We start from the raw sequence: 20892 nt of genomic DNA on the forward strand, positions 1-20892 counted from the left end.
AAACCCCAGAAAAAACCCTTTTAGTCCAGTTTCACTGGCAGTGAAAAAACAGTTTTAGTAAGATTTGCCTCCACTGCCCAGTCAGTCACTGTGAATTAATGTGTCTGCAAAGAACAACACTCAGTTCTGAATGCACTGGTATAATTGGTGTCATTTTTGTTTTGATATGGCAGCTGAATACGCACATAGCATTGATTTGGCTTGTCTTGTCTCGTCGAAATCCAGCCAGTATATTTACAGAGGAGATCAGTTCCATTATGCTAGTATTTCTCCTCCAGCTGATTGGATCAGAAAAACATTACTGGGCTGCAATTGCTCCCCTGAAGCAAACAATTTAAGAGTGCATCGTAACTGACAGTGTTTCTTGACATGATTGCTTTGCTAATGGAATACTCATTTAACGGTTACCCATACCACTTTTGATTTGTTTAATTGTGTGTGTGTGTGTGTGTGTGTGTGTGTGTGTGTGTGTGTGTGTGTGTGTGTGTGTGTGTGTGTGTGTGTGTGTGTGTGTGTGTGTGTGTGCAGGTTCCCCAGATGGAGATTGTGGGTCTTTCCATGCATGTCAATGTATTTTTTAAAATGACAAGGAAACATCCTTTAGCACAGTATGTTTAACACTTCATCAGCTTTTAAATGTCTCCCTCCTACAGGCAGTTATTAGACCGTGCTCAGGCAATACTACCATGCCTTCAGCTGTTGTAAAACAGCAGACGGTTCTCTGTATGCAATATTATTTGACAATAAAAGCCTTTTGTTTATAAGACTACATTTGGATAAGCTTGTGACTGCTGAAATGAGAGCTCATTTGTCGTTTTCAAAATGCAAAATTTAATAAACCTAAGTATGAACGCTGTGAAGTTTTAATAATGATAAAAAAAAACTACACAAAAAAATTCAATTACTAACTAAGAATTACTGGTATGACATCTTTTTTATAACATAGAATATATGGGTAGCCAACCTGTGAACCACAAATCATACAATTCAATGTGTAATTAATGAACAGGGAAATATTTTTTAAAAATGTGTGAATAAAAAGGGACTCTTTTCATGATAATAAATTGTGAAAAGATAACCTTTAATTCTCCATCTCTATTCTGCCTACCAGGCATGTCAAAGAGCATGCTAATACAAAGAGGGTCTATAAAGTTAAATAAAAGCATCCTTTACAAAGCTTCTTTAGAAGGAATATATGAATAGACAAGGACAGATTTTTTTTTTCCATTTGTATTAAATGTAAAAAATTTATTAACAGTTCCAGGCTTCATTATTAGGAACAAGGTGATGTACTAGCACAGCAGGGGTAGTTGTCCAGGTTATATCAAACACACGGGAGACTTACTTCATCTGATTTACTTCAGCCATTTCTGGTATCTGTGAAACAGCTTTTCTGAACTTTTTCCAAGTAAGGTTGCCAGCTGTGAAGCATTAGGAAAATGACTTTTCATAGCTGCACATTGAAAAGGCCATGCAGCGCTATGGAATCATTAAAGGTCTATTTAGCCAATCCACCATAGAGAAATGCTTTGAGAGAGATGACAAGGCTGCTTTCTATTTTTAAAGTGATTTCCCCCTGCTTCGTCTAGCAGTCGAGTCGTGATTAAAGTGATGCAAGATTTTCTTATTTTTTCACTGGGAGATTGGTTTTAGTGAACAATCAGCATGCTATTGACTGAAGAAAATGCTACTGGAGCAAACTCCAAAGAGTCTGAATGTTTCTGTCTATCACAGTCCTGTTAGAATAGAAATGGGGATCCCCTGCCATTTTGGCCCCTCTTTGCGTCAGTTTGAGCGAGGCTTCTGTCCAGAGATCGGTTCAGATACAGTTGTAATGGCCAATAGCCTCTCCTCCATCCTGGCTCTAACTGTGCGTGTGTCTGTATCTGTCTGTTTATCAATAGACTCGGACTTATTCTTCTCCAGGAGGAGAGTAATGAGCCAAACCCACATGGGCTCGTTATTAAAGGTAGAACAGAACTCTTGGCTTCAGAGTAGCTTATTGTTCTGGTTCCAATTGCTGCTCGTGCATAACTGAGATGGCTGCTGCTTAGTCTTTCTACACTGGTCAGCCACAACATTAAAACCACCAGCATATTATGTATGTTGCCCCTTGTGCCCCTGCTAATGGATTGCCAGCTCAGGCTTGTTCTACTTCAACCCATGGATCATTGTGCTCTGTGTTCAAAGTAGTTTTTGTAGTTCATTGAGTGACTGTCCTGCTGAAGGAGGCTGCTGCAATTGAGATATGCAGTTTTTTTTCTCCTCCTTGAGGCCTTAAATGCTGATTTGTCAAAACTTCTGGTATCTCAAAATTATGCACAGGGTGACATTTTCATCTGTGTCCTGACACACTGGTCTTAAGTAGTGAGAGAGAGGTTTCCAACCTAAAAGATGCATGGAAAAGGACCCTTTGCATCACAAGGGGGCATATTTTAACTTAAAAACATGCAAACATATTTTCTTATAGTAGGTTCCAATGCAATGCTAAGAAGGAATAATTATAACAAGTGGTAAAAAAAAAAAAAACAAATTGGAAAGAAAAAATGGATAAACTGCAAAAATCAGGAAGCAAACTCCAGTCTTTAGACTGAAAAACCTGTGACTTGCTCTGTAACCACCCCTCAAACCTCAAACCTCCTGATGTGGAGTTTCTAGCTCTTTTAAAAATAAAGCACGATCTTTGGGTATCCAGTAAGAACACACTGAAGCCACTTACATAACTGCTTAAACTTATAGGCCCGCCTACAGCTGCACGGACATGACTGAAGATCTTACACTCTAATTTTTATTTTTGAAAGCTAGATGATGGTGATAATATACAAAGCAAAAAAAAAAGAAGCCTTTAATATGTTTTCATGCATTTGAATACAAGATTATTAGTAACTCTGGTAATTGGGTAGTTCGACCCATGGTAGAAAGACACACACATAGACACAAAGTCGGAAAAGCCCAGAATGGAGGCAAGGAGAGAGACTAGTGTGACTGTAAATTACATAAGATATGCAAAAAAGAGTCTGTCTCTTATTTCAATGGTAGTGGAAACATTGATCTATCAGTAGAATTTTGGTACTCATGATGCTGAAGCAAAACTGAGAACTAGGTCTGAGCTTACTGGATACATCTTATTAAGGTGATGTGTCATCATCTTTCTTTCACTTTCACTCTGCTTCTTTTAGAGATTTTTGATGCATGGTCTGTGAAGGCTAAATCAGTGAGAGGGGGTGATAAATGAGCTTGGTTCTCAGTTACTGTAGCTAGGTGTAGATTTTATGTCTTGAGTAACTTCTGAGGCTTTGTGTGACAAAAGGCTCAGTGTGATGTGGTAGAGCTGTTTTAACAAGTTCAACAAATTCCAGTCTTTTGTGTGCTTTAACTGTCTTGTATACACGCTTCAAACCAAACCATCACACATGACATTCCGCCTTTTGAAGTCCTGTTACTGCTCACAAAAGTGACACTGTTGAACTGTTAAAAAAAAAAAAGATACGCTGTTGCAGATGACTGTGTCTGGTAGTGACATGTTGTTTGTCATGCTCTCACACTGGGTTGCTGGCCTTGGAGACACGTCATCACTTTCACCTGTCATGTTTTGGTTTTTTTTTTAACTTGGATTAAGACTGAGTCTAACTCTAATCTGTGAGAGGCATCCTTATTTTTTACTGGTTATTCTACATATGACTTTAGCTCTGCTTTCAATACGATACTCCCGGACAGACTAATAGATAAACTGCTGGAAATTGGACTTCCTTCCACCACCTGCCGCTGGATCAGAGACTTCCTCTCAGACCGTGTACAGAGAGTTAGAGTGGGGCCTCATCTTTCCTCAGCCCTCAGCCTCAACACCGGCTCTCCACAAGGCTGTGTACTGAGTCCCCTACTGTACACTCTGTACACACATGACTGTGTTAGTTCCCACCCAGACAACACAGTCATCAAGTTTGCAGATGATACCACTGTGGTGGGGCTCATCTCAGGGGGAGATGAGACTGCATACAGAGCTGAAGTTCAGAGGCTGTCAGATTGGTGTGCAGACAACAACCTGGACCTCAATACCACCAAAACAAAAGAACTGGTAGTTGACTTCAGAAGGAGGAAGTCCGAGCTGCAGCCTGTCAGCATCAACGGGGAGTGCGTGGAAAGGGTCTCCAGTTTCAAGTTTCTGGGTGTGCACATAGACACAGACCTCCAATGGAGCTCTAACACCTCTGCGGTCTTAAAGAAGGCCCAACAGCGTCTCCACTTTCTGAGAATCCTCAGAAAAATGGACCTGAAGAAGGAGCTGCTGACCGTCTTCTACCGCTGCTCCATTGAAAGTGTGCTGACATATTGCATCGGTGTGTGGTTCTCCAGCTGCACCACAGCACACAGAAAGGCACTCAAGAGGGTCATCAACATGGCCCAAAAAATCATTGGACATCCTCTTCCCTCCCTGAAGGACCTGTACAGCACTCGCTGTCTCAAGAGGGCACGCAGCATCCTACGGGACTGCACACACCCAGGACACCGGGTGTTTAAGCTGCTGCCGTCTGGCAGGAGGTTCAGGCTGCTGAGGTCCCGAACAAATAGACTCAAGGACAGCTTTTACAACAGGGCAATAGCCCTGATCAATGCAAATAGCTGACCTGACTGGATACCTCCCTGGACTTTTTAGGGGGAGGTAACAATGTTTAAAACGATAACAATAATATTTATATTTATAACAAGGTGCAATAATAATTAATGTGCAATAATAACAGTGTGCAATACACATACACTTATTCTTCTTTTTTATACTAAGTTAATATACTGTGTTGTGTTGTTTGTTACGTTGTGATGTGTCATATCGTGTCGTGTTGTGTTATATGTAGTGCCGACGTAGGACAGTTTTTCCAATTTCATTGTACTACTGTACTATGTATGACTGTGCAATGACAATAAAGAGTTATCTTATCTTATCTTATCTTATCTTATCTTATCTTATCTTATCTTATATGACTAACTGTGCACATGCTGGTGTTTGCATGCACTTTATGTACTTCCATTTTCAAAGTGTCCAAAGAAGAAAACTCTAAAGCAGGAACAATCACCAGTGACTTGCCCTACTTGCCTTATGCACAGTCTTACGCACTGTCCCTTGATCTCTCTCAAGGGAAATTGTCTCCTAACAGATTAGACACTGTTTTCTGTGCTTACCATCCAAGCAGCTCCACAAACACTGCAAACATTCAGCTAAGCACATACCCCCACCACCACCACCAACACACACACACATACACACCCACACACACACATGCACGCACACATAGGCACTTGTCTCAGGGGAAATAAGCCTCAGTGATGCTGTTGTAGCAATAATGAGAAAAACCCATACAAGTGCTAGATACTAAACCTAACTCAAAGGGCATATGAACTCTTGCACAGTATGGAGTCCAGAAGATGAACTTCAAAACTGCCACACCCAGTAGATCAGTGACAGAGAAAAGAAGTATTCAAAAAACCTTAAAAGATGCATGTGCAACTTCAAGTACACATAAAGTTCCCTAACTCAGAAAGATAATGATCTTCTCATACATATTTAACAGCTAGGACCAAATAAGAATATAGTATTCAATCTGCCTGTATGTTTTATTAATACTCTTCTATATCTGTCATATCACTGTTATCTATGCTACATTCTTCACTACAGTAAATGGAACGGATAGATTTTAGAAGATTATCATGGCACATTAAAGCAGACGCTTGAAACTTAAGATACAGTTCTTGTCGAACTTGCAGCACATGTAGCATGATTAGGTTTCACTATCAAGTAATTAACTATTTATTTCATCTGCTTCCATTTATAGATATAGTTTAAATTAACGTTAGATCTCGTAAACTACTGTCCAACTACCTGTATATCTGATTGTCTTCATCCTCTGACAGGAACACTTTACACCGGAGTGCAAATTCAAGGAGTCAGTGTTCGAGAACTATTATGTGACATACTCCTCCATGATATACCGGCAGCAGCAGTCGGGCAGGGGCTGGTACCTCGGTCTGAACAAGGAAGGAGAAATCATGAAGGGGAATCATGTCAAGAAGAACAAGCCAGCAGCCCACTTTCTTCCCAAACCTCTAAAAGGTAGGCCTTTCCAGAGCTTTTACTTTTTACTTTTCAATACTAAGGTTCAGAATATATCTGTTATATGATAGGAACTAGTTTGTGGAATGTATTATCCATACCTGGTTGCATTAATGTTCTAATTGCTTATATTCAAAAGTGTAAAAGGTAACAGTAGCTATTATTACTGTAGTCTTCCCTGAAAATGAAAAATACTGACAAGTAACAGAAATAATAGAGAGAGAATACTGGCATATAATCAAGTATGTACACACAACACTACTTTGCAAAATGGTTGCTTTTCAAAAAGGTATCAGTTTTCCCATTCAATTAGCCCATTTTTATTTTATTTATATTTTAGACCTTTTTGTAGATATTATTGGCTAAAAACTAAGTGCATTGTTTTCTATATGGCTCCTTTACACTAAGCATTTTCTTCAGAGAATTTTACATTAACCTATTCAATAGCTTCCTCAAGCTGGTCACACTCCATTGCAGGCACAATGCGAAGCGAGGCTGACACTTTTCACTAGCAGTCCCCATGCAGGACTGTAAATTCACTGAGAACATGGCAGCATGTCAAACTTACATTAATACGTTAGCATTATATTGCATTAAATGCGGTACGTGGTTGGCTTTACACTGGCTGTTTTGGAAAAAAATTATGTTTATAATTTTTAAAATTATGTTAAGATTGAATATTAAATCAATGGTAGTCTTTTTTCCTATTAAGAGGCATTTAAATTTTTGTAACATTCTTCAAAAGCCAGATATTCCCCACATATTGTATTTCACACTAGTCTCTGAAATGCAGTGGCTGGACCAACCTTTTTTTGGGTGGGTGTCTGAAGTGTGATGGTAGTACTGATGATGATAATTGCAGCTTGAACTTGGTTCAGATTGGTTCAGAACCACCTCCTCAAAATGGGGAAATTGTTCATATTCATACATAGTTTGTAGAACTGGAGAAGAGATAGATTGTTGTGCTTAGTCTTGAACCCATCTTTGCTTTGCAGCTCAAATTTCACGTTTGAGATTGTGGCACATCAGATGGTTGCACATGAAACACAGTTATTGGCATATTCTGATGTAATAGCAGGTCTTTGTTCCTGTAAAGTAGAAATTTTCACAGTTCAGTTTATTTTCACTTCAGCTGAGTACACAGTTGAAAGCAAACGACCAAGAAGCTGGTTGGAATGTTGAAGCTTGACTTTGACTGAAAATTTCATTTTTCTGTGTTTTCAGCCAAATTGGGATTCTGCTTTGACATTTTTCATTTTTCATTTTTCATTTTTATTTTTGTAGACAACCTGACACTTTACAAAAATGTTTTTGTCCAGTAATAATAGCTAGCAACAGCAACAAGACAAAATGTTTCAAATTGTCCTTTTTCACCTGCTAAACATTGTCTCTGTCAGAATACAGTCGTGTGAAAGTTTGTTTGGCTCTTAAACTCTGCTTAATTATCCAAGTGCATGTCCTTGGAACGTACTTTCGCTGGCCGTATTCTTCACTTCGAACAATTTGATTGTCACACAATGTAAACTTTGCAAATAACTGACAAAAGTGACTGAATGAGGAAGATTTTTTATAAGGACTCAGCTGTTATGCACACCTCTTAAAGTCGAAGATATTGGCAATATAAGTGTGCATTTGCTTGCTTTGAGGAAGTTGTTATTGTTATTATGCAATCATAGACAGCATCAAGTTGGCCATCGCTCGGGTGCTGGTGTACCTTACTGGGTTAAGCAGGTGACCTATAAGCTCTAGGGCTATTGCAGATGCCTGGGGTCAAATCTGCCACTCACCCACGTTAAATCCCCCCCTAAAATATTACGTTTTTAATGGCAATAAAGAACCAAATCATAAAACATCATCTTAACACAAAAGAATACCTTAGTAGTATATGAGGAATTTTCTTCAGTATTTCAGCTGCGGTAGAGTGCTTTATATTCCAGTTTAGAGTTAATTTTTTCATTTCTTCTATTTGCTGAATCGATGGTCCCCCTTCTTGTGTCTTTAGGGAAGCTTCCCCAGCCAGCATCTTATTAAGAACCCATATTTGCCCTCTGAGATCACGATAATAGCTTTTCACCTTCATTTAACAGGCCATCCAGAGGGTCTCAAACACACTGAAGAGAAACAGCTGGTGAATGACTGGCTTGCTTTATGCTGACAGACAAATACAGAGAAAGAGAAGAATTGAATAACGAGGATAGATCGAGGCTATGTGACACAGTAATTGTAACTGATACCGAAAACTATCGACTGTGGCTGCATTTTAACTTGGAGAGGAAATATAGTTTTTTTTTTTCTTTTTTTCAATAGCAAATATAATATGAGACACTATTGTAATACTCCTTCTTGTGTACAAACTTAGTATGGTATCCTGTAGTGCACAATATTTATTAAATCTTCATTTGAATTTCAGATGTAGCGAGTTGATTGGAAATAACTTTGCACTGGAGAATCATTCCCTCTGAAATCATTCAGAGGGAGAAGTGTTACAGGGCACCAATTAAGAATCTGTCTCAACACTGGCGATGACATCTCTTTCAGACATTACTCACTGCTCTTCTGGTTGCACTCTGTGAGCCTCAGCCTACAGCCTCTCATACTGTGTTCCTCTGGATGTAGCGAGTTTAGCTCGTGTCATTTCAAGTCCAAGTGGAAAAGCCTCTTAAAACTCTCCCAAAAACTCCTGATACATGAAGCAAACACCTGCTTTTATGTGGAGTAGCATCTACTAGGTGATTTGTTTGGAGAAATGTGAAAAATGACAATATGGTTAGTTCTGGGTTTAAATACATAAAATAGCAGAGGTGTTGAGGATAGCAATGATCTAGTACCGTAATGTTGAGGTCAGTCACTTATCACTGTAATAACAGAATAGCCTGCTGTTACAAACAAGACTGGAACCAATCAGCAGTTTCCCAACCGAATCCTCCCAATGATTTATGTTTTTATACAAGGATGGGCACTGGATTGCCGCTGACACAAAAAATGCTGGACTAAGTAAAGTGTCTGAAGGACTGGGTTTGCTGTTTCAGCCACAAACTCCCTGAGGAATGAACATCAAATAGCATGCTAGGCAGAAGGATGTTGACAACATCCTGAAACCAAAGACTATGAACCTCAGATTACTGATATTTCTCCTGAAAAAGGTGCTGTTAAATGCAGACTGGACCAGTGCTGCACACACAGCAAAGCTGAAGCACTAGCAACTCTTGAATTTATAATGTCATGCTGTGAATATAAGATTTTTCTTTTTACTTCAGCACCAAGAGGGTCTACTTGATTCAGCAGTTTGGAGGGAACTATAACGTGGTGCCAAAAAGTACTTGGACAGATAAGCTGAGAGCAATCTTCCATAACGTCACAAAATATTAGATGAACAGGTTTTTAATGCATAGAAAAGACTAAGACAAATAATTATTTTGTCATTTAAACAATAATATAGCAGGTAGTTTTATGTGTGTGCAGAAGGATGGTCTCTTAGCGATACTGAGCTAATTTTGAACCATTAATCAACTGACACAGGTTTTTAAAATGTAAATCTCTTTATTTATCAAATTTTAATGTTTATGTGCTAAAATAGTGCAAAAACAATTGTCAAGCAAGAACAACTATGGTGAGATCACAGAAAACAAACAGCACAGCAACAATAACATGTTATACATAGATATTATCTGTTTTTTCCTGGGTACATGATGATATTTATGTTTGAAAGTAATGAAAAAAGACAAGTTTTGTATTTCTGGTGATAGGAGTAATTATAGCTTATGATCTGATTAATAAGCTGACTAAACAATTAAACTTTGCTATCCTCCCTAGCTGCCACCTATTACTGCCTGAGACAGTAATTCAGCTGTGGTAGCTCTCCTTTTTTAGGCTAATTGCCGTAATGGATGATGTAATCCAGGATGGTGACAAGTGAGACAGATAACATCTCATGAAATTACTATATTCGGCAGTATTTTGATCTGGAAATATAATGGTTACAACTGGTTAAACAGACATTTAACCAGTGGACAAAACACTGCCTCTTTCACTAATATTGTTAAAACATGTCAGTTTGCCTGATTTGCATTTTTCTTGTGTTTTCACAGTTGCAATGTACAGAGAGCCATCTCTCCACGACTTGACAGAGTTCTCCCGCTCTGGCAGTGGCACACCCACCAAGAGTCGGAGTGCCTCAGCAGTACTCAATGGAGGGAAAGCTGTGAGCCAGAACGAATCAACGTAGCCTGGTAGCCCAACCCAGGCCTGGGGCCGAACCGTGAAACCTTACCTCTAGCAGAGCATGAATCCAAGCAGACTTGTTTCTCCGATCAGCGGTTCAGGACTAGCTAGGACAACAAATCACACATAAACAACCAGACACCGTCAATCAAAAGCACCTATCATCCTGGTCGGTCATCATCAAAACAGTATCAACAGTAAGAAACTTAACAGCACATAGATCATTCTGGAATTAAGGAACTGATTAAAACGTTATTTTTGGGCTTGAGGTTTATTGACGACCTTAGACACTCTATTTTTGTGATGATTGCATACCAGTTAGCTCATTTTTATCTTATTTTGGTAATTACTTTACTGTGCACAGTAAGTTTTCTTCATGCAGACACCAAGCCCGCGTGTATCTGTTAGACAGGGACGGGAAGTTAGACATGCAGGTGTTCAGGGCAGTCAGTAATGGTGCTGGTCTACAAGGTTGCAGTGGTACCGTACAAGCCCTGATCTCTGTCTCATCCATGCTTCTGTGAATACAAAGCCTATAAACTCCCTGGTATGGTACAGCCTAGTGCTACTGAGACTGTGGCCAGCCAGATGGTAGCTCTCCTGCGTCCTAGTGCACACGCTCAGAGACTGAGCTCTCTAGCATGGGAAAATGAAGCCTATGTACAACTGACCTGAGATATAAGGGGCAGTGTGGCTCTCTTGCAGTTTTACCTTTTCCTTTATTTTATTTTTTTAAAAATTTGGAGATGCCACAGCTGCACCTTAGTTTTTGCTAATTTTCTGAATTAGCTGTGAGATTTTGTTTAATAACTGATTATGTTCCTTCTTGTTCTCTTCCCTTGCCATCGTTAAGCATTTGCATCTTTGTTCATTAATGAAAAATGGTTCCAGCAAACCAAAGACAGAAAAAGAGTGTCCCTTTAAGCCGCTGAAAGCCAAGTCAGTATAAAAGCAAAGCTGGATCTTTTTGTTTTTTTATTGTACATTTTTGATGAGAGAAAGCAAAGGTTTGTGAAAAAAGAAAAAAGAAAGACAAAGGAAGTGATTTTAACCACTTTGGAGTTGGCAGCGTGCTTGACGTGCTTTTTGATGATACACTCGATGACTGAGGTATGAAACGACTATCCTGTGTCCCCATTCCCTTCTGTTACCACAGTGTCACAATGTCTCTAGCTCTTGTCCTCGTAATCGGTTCCTCCCTTTGTGCTTGTGTCATACTTCGAAACCCCAACCATCCTTTTTTGTCGACTTCTATTGACTGATACACTTCACCATAGGATGGTGAATGACCCTTCCCAGGATGCTTGTTATGTGTTTGAGTAACTTATTGTGGTGACAATATTTTCTATATTTAAAAAAAATACTGTGGACTTTTAGGTGGCTTAACATTTTATAGGACACGTCATATTTGTAAAAGTGAAGAAAAAAAAAAGATAAAGTCATACAAAAATGAACATCTTCCCTTTCTTGCACTGGGCATGTACAAACACATATGTACAAAAAGGACCCTTTTGTGGGCTATGTACGCTTCCCTTCAGCTACATAACTTCCTTCTGGTACATGCTTCTGGGAGACTTTCTTTTCTTGGTTTCCTCTGGAGGTGGTCTTTATTAGGTGAACCTATCTGTTGCATGGGAGAAGGCAGGGAAATTCTGGTCTAGAGCTGCATGATGTAGGCTATGTGTATTAACCCATGTTGGATCATGTGTTCCAAACTACCAGACAGATACTCTGATGAAACAACATATACAGGCAGACATTGTGGCTGGCTGATAACTTCCAGTTGTTTATTATTTGTTGTATACACAAAAATGCACTGAATAAAATATTTATATTAAGATATACTTTTAAAATGTGTCAGTCCTCTTCTTTGTTCAGTCGTTTACTTCATTTATTACACTCATTAGCTATTGCAGTCATACAGAACACTAGATTGTTACAATTAAACAATAAATCTGTGTTTTATTGTACCCAGAAATACATTCACCCTTGAGAAACTCTTGAACATAAACTAATTCCTGGCATCTTTCTTGTCTGTGAACATCAATGTGTCATACCTAGGTGGAAAAAGCCTTTAATTGCCTCTGAGTGTTACACAGGCCTAAAGGGCTTATTCTATCAAAAAAAAAATCAATATCTTTTCAATGTGGTAGAAGACTGGGTATTTGGAAATCGCTTCACAGCTGTAACCTTTCCTGTTGCCTGAATAAGTGCTGGTTTAGCTGAGTAAAATTATTATGTAAGCAATAATGCGTTTGCCTTTTTCCAAGGAGCTAAATATGAGTTGGTCATAGTAAAAATGATTCAAAAAGTCTTTACTTAATATTAATAACAATAAAATATCCATCTATCCATTCTCTTCCACTTATCCTTAACAGGGTCGCAGGGTTGCTGGGATAATCACCTAAGGCAGTTGAGAAAACTAAGTTAGGGAAGAATACTCCAAATGACGGCATTACAGTGTGTTAACCTACCAAGTTTATTTGTAATATGATAAAACCTCTCAATATGAGAAATGGCATCTTGCTTAACATAGGGTCACATTCCTCTGATTGCAATGTCGCATGTCAAGATTTTAAAAATGAACTTAAAGAAATTCATACTCTGGGATAAAGTTTAAGTTCTGTAATTATACAACACTCCAGGAGCAAACAAGACTTTTTCTGGTTATCACAGCCCATTGTTCATCTTCAGAATAAGCTCTCTCATCATCCTTGGAGTGTGAGTGTTAAAACAGGCATCAATCTGGTCTTTGGAGACTACCTCATTACGCCCATTGCCATCAGAGACAGGAGGACTAATAGGCTTCTGTAATATGGGCCCTGATATGAGCGACTTCATCGTTCATGTAGTTTGACATCCCCCTACTCCCTTCATTTCCTTTGCCCATCTCTAGACTCCATTCATTAGTATGGGACAGTCCAATTCATTAACGGAGGCTTCCGGCTTTGTTCAGAGATGTTGATCTGAAAAGAAGCCACTTTCTCTCTTTCTCTCCTTCACAGACCAGTTACTCTTATTTTCACTTGGATAGACTGATAAGTCTGCATGGAGCCCCCCCAAAACAGAGTGTCTAATTCAAACACAGCCACACACATATAGACTTCAAGCAAAGCCATTGCCACTTCAGTGTATAATCATTTGAGATTGTGAGTGAGATCAGGCAGAAATATTCTGTCACGAATCAGCCAGAGCTGACGGAGCTGTGATATATGTGATCACCATGTACCTGTGAATGCTATAACTCATTACCCTTTATCACTTCCACCGCAGGCTGACTGGCTTCCTTTTTCTCACCCAGTCTCTCGTTTCTGTTGGTCTTTGTCATTTCCATCACTATTGTGGTGTCGCTCAGTTTTAATTCTCAGGCAAACATTAGTTACCCAAACAGAAATTAAATGAATGTCACTATAATGTGCTTCATAAAAAACTAATGGCAGGGCCACACTTGTTCTTTTAATGCTATTTGTTATTAAAGTGCATATTACTGGTTACTACTCATTAGTACTTCAAAATAGCCATGAAAACCCTACAAAACATATAGAAGATATGCATCGATCTTTAGATTTACCAGTTTTATCCATTGCGATTAGACTTTCCTTTGTAACCAAGGTTACTAAAGAATACGTGTGTGGCGGCTCGTTTATTGGGTGGGGGAAAAAAATTCTACCCAGTCAGGAAGCCAACACATGAAATTACTCGTATTATCAAAGTTCTTTTTTTTCTCCTTACATTCTGCACACGGTGTTACTTACAGCAAAATGAGTTAAGTGCAGCACAGACAACTGAATTTAATTGACTCGCTGGTGGAGAAACCTCCCACGAGGGACAGCTGCAGCTCCTCGTTCTCTGTTTGTCATTTTGCTGTGGACAATTTACGAATTGTTTACTCAGTACAATTATTTGCAGATGAAATGGGTAAATGGAAGTTGTGCTTTGTTACGAAGTGGTCTATTTTCACGCTAACCTTTATTTATTTATTTATTTTTTAACAAGTTGAAATTCCTGAGAGCAGACTAAACCAAAACAAATTAAGAAGCAAACTGCAGATAACACACTTGAATAATGCTAAGCTATATAGCTCCAAACCCTGGCGATATTAAGGACGAAAGAGGCTGGAGTGGGGAAAAAAAAGTAACAGATAAAAAAATACATCTGCTAGCATGAAGAAAGAAAGTTGTGCATAAGACCTTCTGAGGAAAAACAGCAGAAATGATTGACACTTGGGTTTAGTCATTGTAAAAACACTGTATAGTCCTGGCATGTATATGCCTGAGCTTTCACATGAAAAACAAAACAAAACCCAAAAAGTGTTTATCAGGTGGCAACAGTTAGAAACATAAGCTGACTAACATTCTGCAGGCCTTCAGCTCATACAAGGAAAAAGCGTCAGGTCGAGGAATTAAATCGAATGGAACGCATTGCTGCTAACCCTCAATGTGCCAAACCTGCCAGGCCCTCAGCACCTCAGTGCCCTTTGAGAGCAGAGAATCCAAATAGAGTTAGCTGTTATTTTGTCCCTCTAAAAACCTCTCTTCCATCATCCTCCCCATGTGCCCTGGTAGGCACAGGAAAAGCAACAACTTCATTCTCAACATTTTACCCTCAGCAGAAAGTGTCTTACACCTCGGCTTATCAGTGCTACCACCGTATCAGAGCACCAGGGATAGAAAAGACAAAAAAGACACACTGCCCACAGAATGTACGCTGAGAACACCCACTACAAATAGCACCAGACATCACCATTAAAGGTACAGTGTTGGTATTGTGTAGCGTCTTCTTCTTAATTTTATTTAATATGGATTGTTTATGGAGATAGGAGCTGGAAAATGGTAAAAGTAAGTTGGTTGGATGAATGCACCTCCAGTCAATGGTAGCAGATTCAGTCAGCGTTTCTTCCTGTAAAAGGGGAGTTTTTCCTTCCCACCATCACCGAGTGGTTGTACATAGAGGATCATCTGATTTGTTTCTTCTTTTCTGGTCTAATATTATGGGTCATAGTTCCTACAGAGTGCTGACGATTTACAGTAGTTATGCTGAATGCCAAATTAGATAGAAAACATAACTCCTTAAAAGTAATATTCCCCAGTTTTGGTGTCTAGTACACTGACATCAGCAGACAGTTGTAACGCCTTGGTGGGGCTTTCTCTTTTCCCGTCACACTTCTTAAATATGTTGAACCATTTTTTTGGTTTTAATAAAGTCAATAAATCCACATCATGGTCATTGTTCAATTAAATCAAATGCAGAGATCAAGTGCAAAAGAAAGAAAGAAAGAAAGAAAGAAAGAAAGAAAGAAAGAAAGAAAGAAAGAAAGAAAGAAAGAAAGGCAGGCAGCTTTTTCGATTTGTATTCAAACCCTTAATATCTTACAGTAGGTAACTGACCTGAGTTAATCTGGAATTACATGAACAGAAAGCTAATAGGATGATCTTAGTTACCAGAGCAATTCTGGCAAGTTCTTAAATAACCTTGGAAACAACCACACCTACCGAGTATTACCGAAAAACTGTGTTGCTACTTTCAAGGCTAGCAAACAGGGAAATTGCGTCATCATCTAAGCTTTTAGTTACAGCATAATGCATTTTTTCAGAATTAGATAACAGAATTAGACCACACAGTATGCCAAATTACACAAAAGCTGATGGAAAATCCATTTTTTAAAACCCTTTGTCCCATCTAAGCAATGTTTGTAAAATCCAGTAATGGTGTATTAATTTGCACATCTGTCTGCTGTACATCATGACCTTCTGGATGTTTTACCTGGCATCATTTGCACTGGGTTTATGTTTTGCACGCAGTCCACCTGTATGTCAAAGACTGCATAATACATTATGAGCAATTAGACTAAAGAGAGAAAAAAAGATGGTCAATGTAGCATCAGAAAAGCTCCAAAGCGATTTAACCCACCAACAAGAGTCACATATTTCAGTCTCAGTCAGGAAAGTCAGATTAACATAACCATAATCCAGACATGAATAATCTCCAGTTAGTAACACTGAGCAGCTTTGGATGTGAATTAGGGACAATGTAAGGAGAAACAATGTTTGGCCTGCCACACAGTCACACCATATTATATGTGCATACATGTGTGGGTGTGAATGTTTGTTCCAAGAGGTAAATGCACCAGCTAGCAAAATACCTGTTTAGTTCTATAATAGGAAGAAAACTGGAGGCACCGATGTTTGCCAACCTCCCATGTACTGCTGGGGTTATGTCCTTGTTTTGGTCATGCCAGCTGGTCACAAAATGTAAGTATTTGTGTTTTTAAAGTGTTTATAGCAGCATGGGAATTTCAATTTCAATTTGAAAATGTGTAATAGCGTAGTTTTATTTTAATTATAGTCAGCATTAACATAATTTTTGTCTTTTTTTTAATGCTGGCCAGGTTAGTTTCACAGCAGTATTGGACCGCCACCTCACAGTGATATACTCCATGGATCCTTCCCTGTGCTTGCATGGGCTCTCTCTGGGTACTTCAGCTTCCTCCTCCAGTCCAAAGACATGCATGTTAAATTCACTGATGATTCTCAATTGTCCATTGAGTTGAAGTAGATGAAGGCTTAAAGCATATAGAATAAAACACCACATGGAAAGTGCTTTGAGTCATCAGTAAAATGTGAAATGCTTATATAAATGGGAGTTGATACCGTTACTTCTATAGCTTATTTAAAACTGGCAGTGAATGGCATTTTAGAACATTTGAAACACGGAAATTTGAATTTAGTTTAAAGCGTGCTCTACATGCAGCTGCAACAACAGAGTACAGGTTTCTGGCATACCTATTCTCAAGGCACAAGGAAAACTGGATTAAGTCTGAAGGGGATAAAAATACAGCAACACATTCACAAAAGATAACTTTATATAAGCTGTGAATAAAGGTGGTACATTTCACTTCTTAAGGTTTGACAAAGTCCTCATTAATGTGATTTTATATTCTCAGCTTTAAGATATTATAAGAGTGCTCTTTGAAGTGATTTGAGAATTAGTTAAAGTTAAGTTAAAGTAAAAAAAAAAAAGTGGAAATGGAACAAATAAAAAAGGGACAGGAAACCCACATAAGGTCAATACACATAAGGAAACACTAGTTTAGCAATTAATCCACATGATCTTCTTGTTGTTGCATGTGATTAGGATGTGATCACTAAATGCCTGGTGTCATTTTTGCACAAAACCAGCAAAAATTAAAATAAATTACAGTATTTCCTTGTGGCTGTTTTGTCTCTTCGTCTATTAAGGTTAACGTCTAGAGACAGCTTCTATCTCCAGCTCATTAAAAATGCATTTCTCCCTGAAGGATAATTAAATGTCAGTGGAAAATGTTATCTGGCATGAAGCTCTTCCTCTTTAAACTGAGGAACTGACACCAAAGCCTGATGTTTCTTGTCAAAGATGTTAGATCATCTTTTTGTGCAGCTAATTAACATAAAATGTATAATACCATCTTTTGAAGGTCTGATTTTATATACATTAGACAATCTTTAGAAGGCCTATTTTTATGTACATTAGACAAAATGATTCTCAAAAGGTGTGATAATATACATCTTTTAAATTGTGCACAGTATTAAACAATTAAAAAAGATGGATGCTGGATGTAACATGTTACAAAGCAACACATTATTGTCATCACATTACACATTACGCTTCACATTGTTTACTTTTGTTTCACGTTTCTAAAGTAGAAACACTGCGCTGATCACTTTAAAGTCTCTTTGGGCTGGTTTTCAACTTTGCTTTGTGTTGTCGGCTTTGTGTTCCTAAATAAACACTAAAAGAAAGATTGTATGCATGTCCTTATCCAGATAGGGATTTGTGTCGGTGTGCAACAGTAGCCTAAGGTTTTCATTGTTAACTAGTAATTCTGTAACAATGCATTTGAGATGATTTTACGGAGGAACGAGAAAGTAATGAGTAATGTAACAAATTACTTTCTTCAACAAGTAACATAAATAAGTAATGCACTGCATCACTTTTAAGAAATGTAACAAGTGACATGTGATACAGTATCTTTTTGAATAAGAAACCCAGCATTGACTATATCACAACAGGGGACGTAATGGATAAAAGACCAGCTATATTTTTATTCCTGCTTTTCTTTTATTGTCTGATTGTTGTGAGAGTTTACCGTTGCATGGGAAAAACAACACATGTTAGTTGTTTGAGAACTTATGTATGAGAAGTGGATCAGAAACATTTCATCCACTTTGATATTGCAGGTTCAAATAGCAACCACTATCCGAGGTCATGTCCTCACTGTCTTTTGTCTTTTCAGGCACTCTCCTCCACACCATGCCAAAGAAAAAAGATGTTACATCATTTTCTTAAAAAAAAAAAATGTGTGAACATTTCATGAATATGGGACATGCTGAAACATTTTTGTGAGGTCCATGTGAACATAGTATGCAATTAAAACTCTTCCTGTGTTATATCCAACAGATATTGCTGTCTTTGGGGCTCTGTGTAAGTCTCTGGAACACTTTGCAACCAGATTGCTATATAAATAAATTTTATCCATTCTTACATCATCAATTATTTTTCTGTCTTAAAGTCAATTTTGTTTGTTTGTTGTTTTGTTTAATTGGATTCATTCAATAGCTGTCCAAATAACTGGCATGAGGTGTTATGCAACTGTGGTACATTTGAAAAACAAAAACAATCTTCCAATTTTTTCTGTCACTACTTCTTTACCTGTTCCAGCTGGAGTTGCTTCAGTACAATGAAACACACATCAATCAAACCGGTCATAGAAAGCCAAGCTGAGCCCTCAGGACCATAGGAAACACTTGGCTCACTATTCCCATGGTTAACTACTCACTTTGTCATCTCCATCACTGTGAATCACCCCTTCTTATTATTGAATTTCCACGGTCAGTCACTCATACTGAACAAAGTATATTAAAGATGTCCATTAGAGTCAAGAATCAACTATTACTCATTTCTTGGTGTTGTTTTAGTTAACAGAATCCATTTAGGATGATGACATTTAATCTGCATTTTGAAGGGATGTGAGTAAACCTTTCTGTTACATTCTCCTTGCATCAGTGACCACCCTTATTTTCTTTATGCAACATGGTTTTCCCCCTTCCTCCTCTCTGTCTCACTCCTTTCTCCCCACTGCTTATTTCCACGTGCAGGAGGGAATCCCAGCTCTTGCCTCACTGCAGTGGATGAGGTCAGGTGTTATGTAACTAGGAGTGAGCGAGTCAGGCAAGCAGCACTCACCTCTTTTATAATGCAGCCCAGCAATAATAAGAGACTAAGAATTGGCATGCAGGGAGCAGCTGCATCCAATATGCATTAAACCTGCAGCATAAATGTATTCTTCCTCTATTCTGCTACTTAATAGCACAGCATTTGGTAAACAGCTGTGTGAGGATGTTTTTGTTGGTCCTCCATTACTTCTATTACCATGGAACACATTTATCAAATGATATATGAGACATAAGGAATAATAAATAAAAAAAAGCAAAAAGTAATGACAACTAATCTAATCTAACTGTAAGATGCCTGATCAGACAGATGTGAGCGGATATTTTCAGAATATCTGAGAAAAATTACAGAGTGAGGACACATGAAATGTGTCATAATGTTTTGATATCACACTGAACATTTATCAGTGGTAAACAACAAGACTAAAACAGAAGATGCTGAAGATGCCATCTATGATGCGTGTCCTAGTCAAAAATAAAAGTGCAGCTTTAATATCCTGTAGGACTGACATGCACAAGACGAGGTCAGGGATTTAATCAATACTGCTGCCCTTATCATGTTGGTGGAATAGGCTAAGAAAAAAAAAGACAGAAATCTATTTCTTCTTCTGCATATTATATCCTTGCAAATTCGTGGTTTTGACATCAAATATATGGCAGGAGAATGGTGTGAGGATTTAAAGACATGAAAGCTGAGGGGGAACATAAAAGAGTGAAAGGAAGTTTACAGTGAAAAACGGGCAAATATAAAGCTACATCCAAGGTTATCCTCTTTTTTTAATCACAGGCTGGCCATAAGAATCAAAACAATTCTGTAAAGGCAGCAAGGATGTTGCTGGTTTCCCAACTCAGAAAAAAATCTGCTGTATCTGTACCATCTTAATCCCTGTACTGGTATTAGATGTGTCCACCAAAAAGATTAAGAACATTAAGAAAGGAAAACAAACACATCTATAGATATGAAAGAGAATACTAACTCAGTATGACTCTCATTACAGCTATGACCTTTCAAGAAAGAAAAAGTAGTTCTCAGTTTTCAAGTAGTGCCTTCTTACTGCTGATGATTTTCATCAACAGATTTTTCCACTGAATTCTCTTTCCCTTCTTACATTGGCAATACTTACTTGATTTTGGATATATCCCTGATGTTTTTAATATTTTGGTTAAAGTTATCACATCAAAACCCAAACTTAAAGGTAAACTGCTCACTTTAATGATGGGAAATTACTAAAACAGGATGTAACAGTTACACTTTTTAGTAACTGTGAGTAATAGCTAGCCCATACTTAAGCTTGGTCCAGTCATGATGCCTGGATTATTAGTACTGTTGATCCAAAAAATTACAATGAGAGTCTTTCC

The 20892-nt window shown here is 38.3% G+C and overlaps 1 protein-coding gene across 6 annotated transcripts in view; it reads left to right on the plus strand.

The window, feature by feature from the left end:
- Positions 1–12177, plus strand: part of fgf13a (fibroblast growth factor 13a) — a 104127-nt gene extending 91950 nt beyond the window's left edge. For all 6 annotated transcript variants that reach the window (XM_085427697.1, XM_085427713.1, XM_085427688.1 and 3 more), the window contains 2 exons: positions 5905–6103; positions 10192–12177. In XM_085427697.1, coding sequence (XP_085283823.1) covers positions 5905–6103; positions 10192–10328 — 336 coding nt within the window. In that variant the 3' untranslated portion in view covers positions 10329–12177. The remainder of the gene's footprint in view (positions 1–5904; positions 6104–10191) is intronic.
- Positions 12178–20892: the final 8715 nt, after the last annotated feature.

This window comes from Rhamphochromis longiceps, linkage group LG2, assembly GCF_057381845.1.
Source record: "Rhamphochromis longiceps isolate RC_006_pf linkage group LG2, R_longiceps_female_GT1.1, whole genome shotgun sequence".
In the NCBI taxonomy this organism is placed as follows: Eukaryota; Metazoa; Chordata; class Actinopteri; order Cichliformes; family Cichlidae; genus Rhamphochromis; species Rhamphochromis longiceps.